Genomic DNA, 15,898 nt, shown 5'->3' with positions numbered 1-15,898 from the left:
GTCAAGTCTCTCAAACCAAGAGGCTTGTATTTGTAAATGGGAATAATCAGAAAGAGGCACTAAAAAGGAGCCGCGCGGTTTGGGGACTTATTTTCTTGGGACAGCCTTCCTTCATGCTTCAATAGGGACAGTGTCATATTGGTCCTTTATCCCATACCCGCTGTTCGGAGCATCCGGTTTTGCATAATTTATTCTCACTCACTCATGTGCACTTATGTTTTCCTAGTGGAGAAGAACATAATTTTTATTTGACTTAGAAATATGAGTTCTGTGGCTACATTTATTTGGCAAAGGTTAGAAAGGAGCACATTTCTGAAGAGATGGCCTTTGCATGACTGACTCATTTTTAGGGCAGACTGATAGGGGAAATGGTCTTAAGATGTTTAAAAAGACGAGCATAGTAGCTGGAGATGTGGCCCAAAAGCAGAGTGCTTGCCTAGCAGGTCAGAGGCTCTGCATTTGATCCCCGACACTGTAAACAACAAAACAGACAAGTATAAAAGTGTGTACAGAAGTGCTTACATGTGTGCGCTACTTAAAAACAAAAAATGAAGTTAAGGTGGGCATGGTGGTACACGTCTGTAGTCCTAGCACTCCAGACAGAGAAAAAAATGTAGAGGCAGAGAAAAAATGGAGGCCACCTGGTCTATAAAGTGAGTCAGGACTTTGTAGGGAGACTTTGTCTCAAAATAATAAAAAGAACAAAACTGGGAGTGGAATTTATGTTGTGAAATGCACAGGGCTTGAGTGCTCATTTGAACAATTTCCATAAATGTGTGTGTGCCTGGTAACTTAACCCAGACTTTATTCACTCTGGAAAGAAAGCTTTTACCCTTTCCAGTCACTCTCCAGCTCCCTGTGAAACTGTTTCTAGCCCCAGGGTTTAATTTTTACCTATTTCTGAGCTTTTCAGGAGAGTGGTCACATAGTGTATGTGTCTGCTTCTTTTGCCTGAATAGTGTTTTGAGAGACATCTGTGTTGTCAATATGTCTTGACAGCTTCTTGCCTCCCGTAAGCAGAGTCATGCTACCTAGGATAGGGTCTGATAGCTTGTTCACCCCTTTTCCTGCTGTAGACACTTTTGTAGTCTCCTAGTAGACATTTGTGTCCCTTTTCTTTTGTAAATAGCAGCAACAGAATTAGAGTTTTACTGGCTAGGAGTGTGTTTAGCTTTGTAAGAAGCTGCTGGACTTGTTCCAAGGTAGTTTTCTCCTCTCTCAGCAATGTGTGGATTTCATTTGCTGGGAGCCTTTGCTGACACTGGGTATTGGCAATTTCTTTTAGTTATTCTGTGTGGGCAGAGTTGCACTGCATTGTGGTTGTAAGTTGTATTTTTCCTGGTGACTGATGTTAAGCACCTTTTCATATATTTCTCTTGAGATATCTTTTGCAAAGTGCCTTTTCAAGTTTTTGTACAACTAAAATTTAGTTTTAACACAATTTGGAGGGATAATTTTAGAGCAGGTCTCGCTATATATCCCTGGCTGAATTTACTATATACACCAGGCTGGTTTCAAATTTAGGACAGTATCTCTGTGTCTGTCTCCTAAATGCTGGATTTTAGGGCATGCTGGATACCAGGGCTAGGCTCAATTTCCTTATTGGATTGTTTTATTATTAAGTTCCAAGAGTTTATTTTCTGCTCTGTATGTGAATATTTTCCGAGATCTTGTGAATATTTTGGGGCACTATTTGGCTTTCATCCCCCCTACCCTTGCCTTTCCTCTTTCTTGGTGTTGGCAGAGATCAAACTCAGGGCTTCACAATCCTAGGCGAGAACTGCCATTAAGCCACATCCCAGCTGTGCCTTTCATTTCCTACAATGGAGTGTTTTGATGAGTTGATGTTTTCCACTTTCATGAGGTCCTGCTTATCATGTAATGTTTACTGCTACTAAGGGATTCCCTGTGGATTGTGTGCGCTGCCCAGTAGAGGGCACTTGCCTAGCCAGAACAAGATGTCTCACTGCTCTCCACAATTCTGTAGGAAAGTGGAGCTTTCTTCAAGGATCCCCTGCCTGCTTCTGCGAAGTCTGTTTTCTTCTAGCGTCTTCATTATTTTAACTTTCACATTCAGGTTTATGAAGAAATACATGTTTTAATGTAACAATATAGAGATCATGTGTATTAGATTTAAATCAATGTCAATATTACAGGATAATGACTACCTGAAAAGAAGCAAAATAATTCTTTCATATTAAAGGAATTTTTCTTACGGTGAAACTTTTAACAGCTATGTTTCAATCTTCTCTTTCAGGGCTTTAATTTTGGAGAGTGAATAAAACTGGTTTTGGAAGACAAGATGACGACAGCTTCAGAAAGAAAGTATAGTAACATTAGGAAAAGGCTAGACCAGCTGGGGTACCGCCAGACTCTGACGGTTGACAGTCTGCCTTTGGTAGAAAAACTTTTCAGGTAAACATAAAACTAGAGTTATCAGTGTGTATAAGCCTGAATCCTGAACCCTTAATGCACTTACCGAGGATGTGGCTGACTTTCCTGCTTCCGGAAAGCAGCGAGTGGACTTTGTGGACTTGGGAGAAGTTCTTGAGTCAGCTGAAGCTTGCCTGCTTAGTCCTAAGCCTGGTCCTCAACACAGGGCCTTCCAGCTGCAGGATACTAGGGATGGCCATGCCCACTGGGCCGTTCCCAGTCACCATTTCTGAGAGCTCCCTGGAATGGAATTACACTCTGAGGTTTCTGGTAGAGATCAGAGGTGCTTTCCCCTTTCTTTTCCAGCTTGTCGTTTGTGGTGAGGACTAAACATGCCCTGAGGATCCTGGGCAGGCACTCTGCCATTGAGCTATACTCCCATACAACTTTCTCCTTACATGCTATGTCTGCCAAGCTGGTCTTTAATTTCTGGTAGTCTAGAAAGGCTCTTTAGTTTGTTGTGTTACAGTCACATGTCACCTTAACTGAAAGGCTCCTTTTGATTTCCCCTCCTTCTCCAGTAGACCTATAGTGAGGAGGTTTGGGATTGGAGTAGGGCGTTTAGATTAGTAGGATTACAAATGAAGTTGGTAGAGAGTGTTTAGGAAGGTTGATTACTAGGACCACAAGTGATGCTGGTAGAGAGCAGTGTTTAGGAAGGTTCTTAGTAGGACTACAGGTGATGCTGGTAGAAAGCAGAGAATGGATCAAGATAACTTGTGGTCGTTGATATGAGCCCCCAAACCTCTCAAGACCTGTTCTCTTTATTTCCTGAGGCTTCATCTTGCACGTGTTGAATCACAGGACTCCGTGCGCTCTTGCCCTTGCTGTCTTGTGCACTGCTCCCTCTGCCTGTGGAGCCCTGGGCCTTACCTTCTCACTTCTGTGCTCAGTAGCACAGTCACATTGTTGCATTTTACAATCATTGTGCATCATCCTCATCTTGGCTCTGGCCTCCTTTCACTGACAACTTCCTAAGACACTTTTAGCTGCTGTCAATTGCTCTTTTAATAAGGACGGAAATGTTTGGTTTATCATGTACTACGATGTCTTTTTAATGATTGTCTGTAAATACAAGTTCTTCATTAATAAGTGCGTGTGTGTGTGTTTCCTCGCTAAACATTTAGTAAGTGAGTTGTGTTTTAGTTTAGTTGTGTCGATCTGTGTTTAGAGGCCTGAGAGAGTGCTTCTGGCTTGCTGTCTTTCTGGAGGTAGCAGATAGCAGACAATCAATACTTATTTACTCAATGAAAAGCCAGTTTCACAGGCTCCACAGACCTAAATGATGACCAAGAAAAGAGATTAAATAGGGATTTGCATGGTAACCCATTTTGTTGAGTGCCCTAATTAGATGTTTCTGAACAATGGGATTTTTAAACTGAAGATAAAATTATCAATGAAAGTACTTTCAGAAGTGAGGAAAAAAAACCAACCAAACAATTTGATATGTTTGTATTTTATAATTTATAGTTAGGCTTGTTTTGAAAAACTTTTCAGTACCTTTTGATACCTTCAAAGAACCGTACTCTTCATTCTTCTTATAAATTTGATATTACTTAATACTAACATTATACTTAAGCCTTTTTAGAAATGTGTTTTAATTTACTAAAAGACTAATAGAATGTTTTCTTGCGTCTCTGTTTTCTGTCTTTTAACTCTAGTGACTTAGTTCATACAACAGAGAGCCTGCGGCAGTCCAGGTTGTCCTCAGAAAAGGCGGAAAAGGAAAGTGCCAATTTTGATTTTGCTTTGGAGCCTTATAAACTTGAAAATGCAAGACTCTGTAAGGAGAATAATGAATTGTATCTGGAGTTAATGAAGCTGAGAGAATACTCAGACCAGCACATGAAAGGTAGATGAGACTTTGATGATTTTTTTTAAGTGTAGGATCCTTGCCCTCCTTGTTTTATAACTGGAAAAGGCTAAAGTCCCATTTTAAAATCCTTGATAAGAAAAATGATAGTCCTACTAACAGCACTTTAAATACAGTAAGGTGTGTAGAAGAATGCTTAAAAGGGAAAGGTGCATTCCATAGTTATGATAGTCTTTACTATCATAGATTATGCTTTTTGGTTTGAAATTAGTATAGAAAATATTAAATAGCAGAACAGAGGTGTTTTCTTCAAACAACTATTGTTTCTCTTACTGAAAAGAAAAGTAATGACTAAGTGAAAGCTCTGCATCACTTATTAAGTAGTGTTCGAGCCAGGAAATAGATTTCAAAGATAATTATTTGGTCATCTTACTATAAATTTTATATTCAGTAATTCTTTAGCTTACACCTGACTTACTGGATTAAAGCTATGGTACCCATTGGGCATATACAATAATTAAAATAAAGTTCCTTTTTGTGCTTAGTGATTTCTATTCAGATTTGTTAGTGGTAAGAAGTGTATTTGGCTTCATACAGACCATGTGTAAAGCTTAGGTGGTGCCTCTTAAATTGGTGTGGATGTCTTGATGCTTAGAATTGTGTTTTCATCTTTCTCACTTCAAGAGTTGAAAACTGAGTTGAAGAAATGTTCACGTGAGACAGCTGATCTGAAATTTCTGAATAACCAGTATGTTCATAAGCTCAGACTCCTGGAGAAAGAGAGCAGAGCAAAGAACGAAAAAATCCAACAGCTTCAAGAAAAGAATTTGCATGCTGTAGTGCAGACTCCTGGTAACTCTTCAGTTTCCTTCTCAAACCAAGTTGGCTAGAGCGGTCGTGAATACACTAATATGGGGCTATACACTAATGTGAATACACTAATGTGGGCTATACTTATTTTTTGTCAGACTCTATTAATTTAGAAAGTGCAGTTCTGATCTTGCCAGTGGCTGAGAAAGTAAACAAGCTATGAGTTTTATACCACTCCAAGGTCAATCTATCCATTTAAAATGTTCCTGCTACCTACAAAGATAATTATGGAGGTGTTCACTACTAGTTCAGATTACAGTATGAATGAATTACAGGCGGCATCCTATTGCATTCTAGTTGTGCTCCTTTGAGTTTCAATTATTTGCTCTTCGTGTGTGTATCTGCCCTTTGTATGTTTGTGCAGGAACGTGTGAGTGTGCATATGGAGAAGTCAGTTTCTAACTTCTTCCTCGATTACTTTCTACAAGATTGTTTCGAGACAAGGCTTCTCACTGAATCTTGAGCTTGCCTATTAGGCTAGGTAGACTGTCCAGCAAGCCCTAGGGATCTTTCTGTCTCCTCCCCTCTAGTGCTGGGATTACAGGCACAGCACCAATGCGTGGTTGCTGAGGACTGAGTACAGGTCCTCACGCTTGAATGGCAAGTCCGTTTGAGCAGTCTCCAGCCCCAGTGATCTGTTCTCTTGACATTGCTTAATAAGCATGTGTATTTTAGTTCTTACTGTCACTGCACCTCATCTGACAGTGGTCTAATAGTGATATTTTAGCCCAAATTTTTGACCACTGCAAGGCGCACTCAGGTTTTAATCCTGCCAAAATCTAATCTAGCTGAGGGATAGTTTAAACTTGTGTGCATATGCCAAGCCTATAAGCATAGAAAGCTTCTTTTATAGCCTTGTCTTATTAAACGTCTCAGAACTGCATCGTTGAATCACAAGTCAGGGTGGATATTCACAGATGAGCCCACTTTATAATGGAAGGTTAGCCTGTGCTGTTGAGTATTTAGGAAGGTGTTGTTTCCTCTTGGCTTAGAAGCCACACATCTCTTTTTGCTTTCTTAGGTGGCAAGAAAAGACACATTGCATTTAGGCGCCAGCGGATGCAAATCGATGAACCAGCCCCGCCCTCTGAAGTCAGTTCATACCCAGTTCCACAGCCAGAAGACCCATACATTGCAGACCTCCTGCAGGTCGCTGACAACAGGTGTGTTATATACTTTCTTTGCTGAGCCTAGGTGTGCTAGAGGGATGCTGAGCATGCCCAAGGACTTCAGTTTAATCCTCAACACCTAAGTCATCATTATCTTTGTTGGCTTTATTGATGTGCATTGTAAGGTTTCAATGGGAAGGTTTGGGCTTGTTAATTGTCGTGTCCGCATGTCTAGCACAGAACTTTGCACCAACACTCAATAGGTATTTTCAGAACAATACAGAAGTTGTTTTTTTTTTTTTTTTACTTGTCTAAAAACTTTGATTTCAAGTAAGTCATATATCTGAGGTCTCTGCCCATACTTGCTGTGAAATAGTAGTGCTGTTAAGAACCTATTTTAATAGAGTCACTTTGACATTTAGTTTCATCTTTAAGTAGGTTACCTTTTACTGGAATCTCTACTGCTTCCGATATAGCAAAATGCCAGCTGGACATGAATAGATTCCTAACTTGATCTGAAATTCTTATCTCATGAATTCTTTAGCCCTGTATTTATATTTCCTTAAATATAAAGCAGAGTCAGATATAGATTCCATTTAATTAGGCATTCATTAGGCTTCCAGGGCAAAGCCCTGAGCAAGTGCTCTGAGACTGTCAGAGTAAGGGGATGCTGCTTCTTGGAGATGCTTGCAGTCCAGATGGCACTAAGGGAAGAGAGATGGCTCCAGTGACATTACAGTTATACTGGGTGAGGCATCAAAACTGTGGGTGCTCGGAAGAACTGTGCAGGTAATGACTTTGTGTTCATGTAGAATACAGAGGAGATTGTCAGCCAGTCATAATATCTAAAGGAGTGTTGGTTGAGATCTGCCTCAGATCACTTGAGTCATTTATTCTCCCCTAATAATATGTGCCTGTATTTATATGGCTACCTTGACCTTTTGAGGTTTGCTCATCTGTTAAAATTATGATCAGGTCCCTGGTGGTATTATTTAAACACTAGTTTATGCTGTAGAAATGCCATTGGTCTCTTTTGTCTGTTTGCTTTGGTGTGTACCACATTTTGCATCTTCTGCATTACTCTTAGAGTGCCTGAACGCATGCTCTTATTCTTAGCATAGATTAGCAGACACTTACAGCTTCAGTAAGAGCTGGTTGGGATGAGCTCTCTGCAACCTATTTATTGCAGCTCATGGAAAATGTCTCTTCAAAGCAGACCTGCTTCAGGCTTTTCCAGTCAAAATTGGGTTATGCCATACCAAGACAATAGAATCCATGTAGAGTTCTGATGATTTGGTTAAAGTCTTGATTCTGTTAGAACTTACACATTCTAGGAAAAGTAGGCATTGCTGGGGTCACTTAGAAAATTGCAGTTTGCTCAGTTTTCTTCTTTCCAGTAGAGTAAAGCAGTTTATTAGGCAACACAGGGTTGGTTAGGGTCAGAAGACACCCTTATTTCATGTAGTGATGTGAACTATGAACTAGATCTGCGGCTTCCTGAACCTAAAAATTGGTAGCTGGACCTCAGAGTTGTTCTAAGAACCAAACAGAAGAGGGATATGATTGTTTGTTTGTTTTAAATCTCTCTCTTTTATTATTTCAGTTTATTTACTTTACATCCCAAGGGTGCCCCCTCCCTTCCTCTCATCTCAGTTCCCCTTCCCCTCCTTCCTCGCTCCCTTCTCCCTTTACCCCCAGAAAAGGGGAGCCCCCTCTCTCCATATCAACCCTCCCCAGCACATCAAGTCACATTAGGCCTGAGCATATCCTCATCTCCTGAGGCCAGACAAGGCAGTGCTGCCAAAGGGAAGTGATCCAAAAGCAGGCAATAGAGTCCATGTTAGAAACATTGCCCCTCCACTCGCCAGGGGCCCCATATGAAGACCAAGCTACCCATTGGTCATATATGTTCAGGGTCCTAGGTCCAGACCATGCATGCTCCTTAGTTGATGTCTCAGTCTCTGTGAGCCCCCTTTGGACTGGGTTAGTTGTTTCTATTGGACTTCTTGTAAGGTCCCTGTCCCCTCCAGGTCCTTCCGTCTTTCCCCCAACACTCCACAGCTCTGCCGCATGCTTGACCACAAGTCCCAGCATCTGTCTCAGTCTGCTGCTGGCTGGAGCCTCCCAGATGACAGTCAAGTTAGGCTCCTGTCTGCAAGAATAGCAGAGCATCATTAATAGTGTCAAGGGCTGGGTGGGTCTCTACTGTCTCTCAGGTTGGGCCAATTATTGGTTGGACATTCCCTCAATCTTTATTCCCTCTTTATCCCAGCACTTCTTATAGGCAGGGTAATTTTTGAATCAAAGGTTTTGTCGGTGGATTGTTGTTCTCCTCCTTCCACTAGTCCTCCTGGCTAGGAGGTGGTCACTTCAGTCTTCATGTCCCCCCCTGTTAGGAGTCTCAGCTAGAGTCACACCCATATCCTTCCAGGAGCCTACCCGTCGCAGGCCTCCAGCTTGACAGAGAGATGTTCCCCCTCAGGTTCCCTTTTGTTCCCAGCCCTCTCACCTCCCACTTCCGTTCTCCCCACATCTGATCCCCACTCCTGTTGCCCTCCCCATTCCATCTCCTGCCCATTTCTCTCTCTTCATTCACTTTTGCTGTCTATTCTGTTTCCCTTCTGAGTGGCCTTCCAGCACCCTCCCTTGGGCCCCCCTTGTTACTTAGCTTCTTTGGGTCTGTGAAGTGTAGCCTGGTTATCCTGTAGCATAGGTCTAAAATCCACTTGTAAGTGAGCACATACCATGCGCATCTTCCTGGGTCTGGGTTTCCTCACTCAGGATGATCTTTTCTAGTTCCCACCATTTGCCTGCAAACTTCATGTTTTTTTAATAGGTAAGTAGTATTCCATTGTGTAAATTTCTGTATCCATTCATCAGGTGAGGGACATCTAGGTTATTTCCAGATTCTGGCTGTTATGAATAAAGCCACTATGAGCATAGTTGAGCAAATGTCCTTGTTGTATGGTGGAGCCTCTTTTGGGTAGATGCCCAGGAGAGGTATAGCAGAGTCTTGAGGTAGAACTATTCCTGATTTTCTGAGAAAGCACCAGGTTGATTTCTGGAGATGTTGTACAAGTTTGTACTCCTACCAGCAATGGAGGAGAGTTCCCCTTTCTCTACATCCTTCCCAGCATGTGTTGTCACTTGAGTTTTTGATCTTAGCCATTCTGATGGGTGTAAGGTGAAATCTTAGGGTCGTTTTGATTTGCATTTCCCTGATGGCTAAGGACGTTGAGCATTTCTTTAAGTGCTTCTCAGCCATTTGAGATTCCTCTGTTGTGAAGTCTTGGTTTAGCTCTGTGCCCCATTTTTTAGTTGGATTATTTGATTTGTTGATGTTTAATATCTTAAGTTCTTTGTATATTTTGGATATTAACCTTCTGTCTGATATACAGTTGGTGAAGATCTTTTTCACAATCTGTAGGCTGCCGTTTTGTTCTATTGACTATGTCCTTTGACTTAATAGAAGCTTCTGAGTTTCATGAGATCCCATTTATTAATTATTGATCTCAGAGCCTATCTTGTTGGTGTTTTGTTCGGGAAGTTGTCTCCTGTGCCAATGAGTTCCAGACTTCCCCACTTTGTCTTCTAATAGATTTAGAGTCTCTGGTTTTATGTCAAGATCTTTGATCCACTTGGACTTGAGTTTTGTGCAGGGTAAGAAAAACAAGTCTTTTCATTTTTGTACATCCAGACATCCAGGTAGACCAGCACCATTTGTTAAAGATGCTTTCTTTTTTCCTTGTATGTTTTTTGGCTTCTTTGTTGAAAATAAAATGCCCATAGGAGCATGGGTTTATTTCTGGGTCTTCAATTCGGTTCTACTGATCAACCTCTGTTTCTATGCCAATACAATACAGTTTTTATTACTGTTGCTCTGTAGTATAGCTTGAAATCAGGGGTGTTTATGCCTCCAGAAGTTCTTTTATTGTACAGAATTGTTTTGGCTATCCTAGGTCTTTTATTTTTCCATATGAAATTAATGATTGCTCTTTCCAGGTTTGTAAAAAATTATGTTGGAATTCTGATGGGAATTGCATTGAATCTATAGATGGCTTTTGGCAGAATGGCCATTAGGAGATCAAGGGGATACAAATTGGAAGAGAAGAAGTGAAAGTGTTGCTCTTCACAGATGGTATGATAGTATAGTAAGTCACCCCCACCCCCACAAGATTCTACCAGAGAACTCCTAGGGCTGATAACATCTTCAGCAAAGTGTCTGGATACAAAATCAACTCCAAAAAGCCAGTGGCCCTTTTTTGTACAAGCAACAAAAGGACTAAGAAATAGCAACAAATAATATAAAATATCTTGGTGTAACACTAACCAAGCAAGTGATCAGCCTGCATGACAAGAACTTCAAGTCTTTGAAGAAAGAAAATGAAGAAGATTTTAGAAGATGGGAAGATTTCCTATGCTCGTGGATCCGTAGGATTAACATAGTAAAAATGGCCATCCTGCCAGAAGCCATCCACAGGAATTGTTTTATTGCATGATGTATGTGAGTTTCAAATTACTTGCCTCAGTTTTGATATCTGCTCCTATAAAGTTAGCTCTTTGAGGTGGTGTGCTGCATTTATGCTGAAGCCCTCGGACCCTTTTGCACAGCACTGCAGTCCTCCCCCAGCAGCCAGAAGTGGGATTTTTACACAACAAAATTACTTTCATGTTCCATTGTGTTGTTTTTGTCTCCCTTAACCAAAGCCTCTATGTCACATGCTGACACCAGTTATGCATGTTTCAGGATTCAGGAACTTCAGGAGGAAGTCCACCAGCTTCAAGAGAAGTTAGTAGTGATGGAAAACGGAGTGAGAGATTACAGCAAGCAGGTAGGGTTTTCTTTTCTCAGTTGTGTGTCTGGGTGAGCTGTGTATGCTCTGATCAAGCATAGAACTGTCTTACACATGATATTACAGATTCCTCATTTTAAGTGTATGCAGCCTTTTTCTTTTCCAGAAAGCTTGTTAGTCGAGTTAAGAGGTCGAGTCGCTCTAGAGTATCTGCCTTATTCCCTTATTATTCATTGAGGTGAGCAGTAATTTTAGTTTTAGTGTCTCTTTTATTTGAAGCATCAATCTCCCCAAATCAAATTGCCCCAAATTAAAATTACAAGTGGGTTACTATGTTCATCTCAAGAATAATTTTATTGAAGTATGACAACATACTTTTATAATTATATGTGTTGGGAGGACCAACAAGATGGCTCAGTGAGTAGAGATGCTTAGGACCAGGCCTGACGACCTTAGTTCAGTCTCCAGGACCTACATGGTGGAGAGAGAAAACTGACCCAAAAGTTGTCCTCTGACCTCCTTATGAGGCACACACATAATATTTATAAATAAATATTTTTAAAAACAAAAATGAAAATAATTGTATTATTATTTTATTCATTTCTTTTTTCCTTTGATACAAACTTTTGGAAGTTCCTCTTGTGGGTTGCTGTCTTCAGTGTGGTTCCTCTGGAAGCATGGTACAGCATGACACAGCTGTCTAAGAAGCAGGGGCTCAGCAGATGCAGAGTTAGATCATGACACAGCAGGCCTGTGTTCCTGCTCTTTGCGTGCTGTCTTGGCTGAACAGCACACTTTGTTTCCTACTGTGCTCAAAGAAGTTTAAACTAGGTAACATGTTTTTCATATTCATGGCTACATTTTTTTTGCATGTTCTGTACATATAACTCTATATGTACCTTTTATGTTAGTATAGCTCTTATAAAGTACTTTGAAAAATATTTGGATTAAAAAGGAGTTAAAGGAAATTTCAATATTGTCAAGCCAAAAAAACCAGAATACTAAAAGATACCAAAAGCAGAGGTTCCCCACCTGTAGGTTATGACCCCTTTGGAGTTATGGATCAGATATCCTGCATATCAGATATTTATGATTCATAACAGTAGCAAAATTACAGTTGTGAAATAGCAGCAAAATAATTTTATGGTTGGGGTCAGCACAATGTGAGGAACTGTGTTAAAGTAAGGTTGCGGACCACTGCACTGAAAGTACAGTGAGATGGAACTGAGAATTAAGGAGCTTGCCTATCTAACGTGCTGGGTTTAATTCTCAGCATAGCAGAAAAAGACAAAAAAAAATTGCACAAATTAAATGTCATTGTTATTTTTCAGTTTATAACCACATTTCTCCCAAGTACTTTATAAACAGAAATTGCCAAAACTTTGCACTTTGCCATCTCTCTGAGATGGTTGTAGTCTTTGGAGGACATTGCTTAGCCATTCTGATTAACTGACCATCCATCTTAGTTGATCCTCTCTGCCATTTTTATATATATATATATATTTTTTTTTTATTTTTTATTTTTTGCTTGAGTTTGTTTTTCTCAGAATTTATTCCAGCTTGTGAGTTAGGGGTCAGTTCAGTGATAGGCACTTACTAGCAAAGCCCAAACTGAAAGCAAGAACAGTACTCCATAGTTTGCTATTCCCAACTTCTTTTCCTGACACTCTATCACCACTTTCTTGGGGTATCTCCTTGTTTCAGCTTTCTGTTCTTAGCTTTATATAGCAATATTTGTATTCAGAGTCTCCTAAGACTTAATGGATAGGGGATTGTTCTGGCTCAATGCTCAATTCTTCACACTCGCTTCCTTGCACATTACAGTCTAGTCATGCCAAGCCATTTCTGCTGTCGTGGATATTTCCCCTGATAGTCACTTCCTGGAGCACCCTTTTTCCTGATTCAGCATTGCTGTGGTCTTTTATGAACATTCTGTTTTTAGCAAGGCCTTGGGTGAATTTATAGGCTCAGACATAGTATGCAGAGTGGGTGACTTTATCCCTTTAACTACTGGTGCAGCCATATACCATTTCCTTCACTCTTCTGTTGAAGCCTCTGTTAACTAGTGACTATTGGGATGGGTGCTAGTTTTTCCTGTTTGGTTCTCGGTTCCTGAAAGTCATAGTCCATTGTTTTATTTATCCTTACACAGATCAGTGTGTGTTCAGTATTTATTGAATTGAATCTTTGTTTTTGTTTTGTTTTTTCTTTTTCTGTTTTTGGGGAAAAGAAAATAAAAAGTGTGTGTGTGTGTGTGTGTGTGTGCATTTTTCAAATTCTTGCATGTGAATTGGTGTCAATATATGGTTAATACTGCTCTTTTGACTATATGTGAATAATAATTCATTAAATTTATCTTATTTTTTGTATCCCTTTTAACACTGAGTTAGATATTAAGTCAGTTTTTAGTCTTTTCCATTCATTTGCTCACTCATTCATTCTGCCAGGCATTGAAATGTGTCAGTATTATTCCAGTACTTGAACATGTATATAATATGCCAAGACATTTCTCTTCATATAAACAATTGCCTAATTTTAGAAGAGAGAAACAAACTAAAAATTCAGTTAGAATCAATTCCATAAAATACTAATGAGCACTATGTTGGTACTGTTAAAATTGGTGTGCTCTGTGTTTTGCTCATGAATGGTAGCTGCTGTGTGCATTGTTGGGACACGAGGAAAGAGTGTGTTTAACTAAATGTGCAGAGTTAAGAATTTGCTGCACAAGCAGATTTTATCAACTGGAAGCATAACTTTATGTCCTCAGATTGAGCTAAGAGAACAAGAAATAGAACGACTGTCACTTGCTTTGGATGGTGGCCGTTCCCCTGATGTCCTGTCTTTGGAGACTAGAAATAAAACCAATGAAAAGCTTGTTGCTCACCTAAATATTCAGGTAATGGCCCATAGGGTTGTTTCTTTAAGTATATAAAAATCTGAGTTTTTTTTAATAATGTCTGGGTTTTTTAAACTGGCAGACTTGTTCACTGAAGTATTATTTATAAGGGATTAGTTTTGTTTTGTTTTTGAGAAAGGGACTCACTATATAGCATTTGTGGGCCTGAAACCCTCTCTGAAGAACAGTCTGGCCTTGAACTCACAGAGATCTGACTGCCTCTGCCTCTCCAGTGCTTGGGTAAAGGTGTGTGCTGCCATACCTGGCTCTGGGGAGTTTCTGTTAGAGCCAGAATATGTAGAAATAGGGGTAGCTTTTGAGAAATCCGGTGCTTAATGAGGCACCAGGTAATAGAGATGTAATGTTACAGACTTGAAGAAGACCACGTGCTGGAGGCAGTTTGCTCTTAAAAACTGGTGAAGGAATAAAGCGTGGGGACACACCACGCAATTGTGCGCTTGGAAAGGAGAGAGGCCAGAAGCTCAGTTTATGGCCAGCTCAGCCCCACAGTAAACTCTAGACTACCATGGGTTACATAAGACCCTATTTCAAAAGAACAAAACAATAGCAAAGTCTATAAATCTCTTTCTCTGTCTCTCTCTTTTTCTCTCTCTCTCTCTCTATATAAAGACTATATATATATATAGTCATATAAGGAATATTTTAAAATACACTGACAAAGCTTATTTTTGTGTATTGGGGAGTTATTGATGGCTTTCTATTTTAAAAACTGTAATGACTATTTTATAGTGTAAAAGATGGTTTATATGCTTATTTATAGTCTATGCTATAGATTGTATGTACTGTCTATAATGTATGCTATATGATTCACAATATTACCCGTTTATACTCTATGTCCATACTACATAGCAGGTATTGATATGTAATATATTACTTTGGTGAGGCTGTAGAGAGTAAAAGCCTTGTGTAACATGAAAATCACAAGTCCAGTCTTTGTCACTGCCAAAAATAGTAACATAAGTAAAGCATGTGCCTGTGTCTGCTTGTACCGTGCTTTGATCTGAGGATAAAAAAAGCAGAAGAGCTCTAAAAGTTGTGACACATGAACTTAGAAGTTTAGATATGCTAGTATGTAGTACATACGCAACTACCATTTACACATATGTCTGTACATAGCCAGGTAGAGTTAGTTCAAAACTAGCAGAGGAAGCATTCAAAGGAAACGTGACTCTTGACCAATGGAATTAATTATAATGTATTTATTTCAGTATATCCAAAACTTCATTTCAACATATAAGATTTTTACTTCCCTAAAAAACAAAAACAAACAGAACCCCAAGAGTTTGAAACCTTACATGTTTTACATTTACAGCACATCTCATTTTAGACTCACCATAGTTCACGTGCTCGGCAGCTACATCTAGATGTGCATAGCTACTCTACTGGGCAGTACAAGCTACTGTCGCTGGGGCAGTCCTGTCATATTTTTCGAACTCTGTTGGCAACAAGCTCACACAAATTTCTCATCCTTTATTTCTGTGTGTGAAAATCAATGCCACTAGGCATATATTTTTATTAAAGTACACAGTGTCAGTTTTGGCAAAAAAACAAAAAAATAGTATTTAGGACTGACAAGCAAAAATAGCTGGATTTAACTCCAAGACCCTTTAAAATACAGTGTTTAGAACTTTTAGTTTGAATGTTCAGAATTTTGGATAATTTTCTAGTTTATATACTTCATCACTATGACTGTATATTGGATTTAGGTTAACTTCCTTCAGCAAGCTAATAGAGAACTGGAGAAGCGTATTCAAGAGCTCCTGGAAACCAAGGAAACAGTGACAACTGAAGTTGTAAGCCTAAGTAACAAAAATGAAAAGCTTTGCCAGGAGTTAACCGAAATCGACCAGTTAGCCCAGCAGCTGGAAAGGCATAAAGAGCACGTGCTGGAGACGGCAGACAAGGAGCTCGGCGAGGCAAAGGTGACTTGGAGTCTGTGCTGTGGGACCTCACTAGGCCTGAG

General features: G+C 39.9%; 1 protein-coding gene across 1 annotated transcript in view; it reads left to right on the top strand.

Moving 5' to 3' along the window:
* The first annotated feature begins 2,272 nt into the window (after nucleotides 1-2,272).
* Nucleotides 2,273-15,898, top strand: part of Cep135 (centrosomal protein 135) — a 55,733-nt gene continuing 42,107 nt past the window's right edge. The window contains exons 1-7 of the mRNA XM_055629340.1: nucleotides 2,273-2,415; nucleotides 4,095-4,285; nucleotides 4,931-5,098; nucleotides 6,138-6,279; nucleotides 10,973-11,057; nucleotides 13,786-13,914; nucleotides 15,642-15,857. Of these exons, the coding sequence (XP_055485315.1) occupies nucleotides 2,303-2,415; nucleotides 4,095-4,285; nucleotides 4,931-5,098; nucleotides 6,138-6,279; nucleotides 10,973-11,057; nucleotides 13,786-13,914; nucleotides 15,642-15,857 (1,044 nt within the window). The 5' untranslated portion in view covers nucleotides 2,273-2,302. The remainder of the gene's footprint in view (nucleotides 2,416-4,094; nucleotides 4,286-4,930; nucleotides 5,099-6,137; nucleotides 6,280-10,972; nucleotides 11,058-13,785; nucleotides 13,915-15,641; nucleotides 15,858-15,898) is intronic.

Source organism: Psammomys obesus, unplaced genomic scaffold (genome assembly GCF_907164565.1).
Source record: "Psammomys obesus unplaced genomic scaffold, mPsaObe1.curated_primary_1811, whole genome shotgun sequence".
Taxonomy (NCBI): domain Eukaryota; kingdom Metazoa; phylum Chordata; class Mammalia; order Rodentia; family Muridae; genus Psammomys; species Psammomys obesus.
Note: the sequence above shows the minus strand (reverse complement) of the source record. Positions and strands in the feature narration are given on the sequence as shown.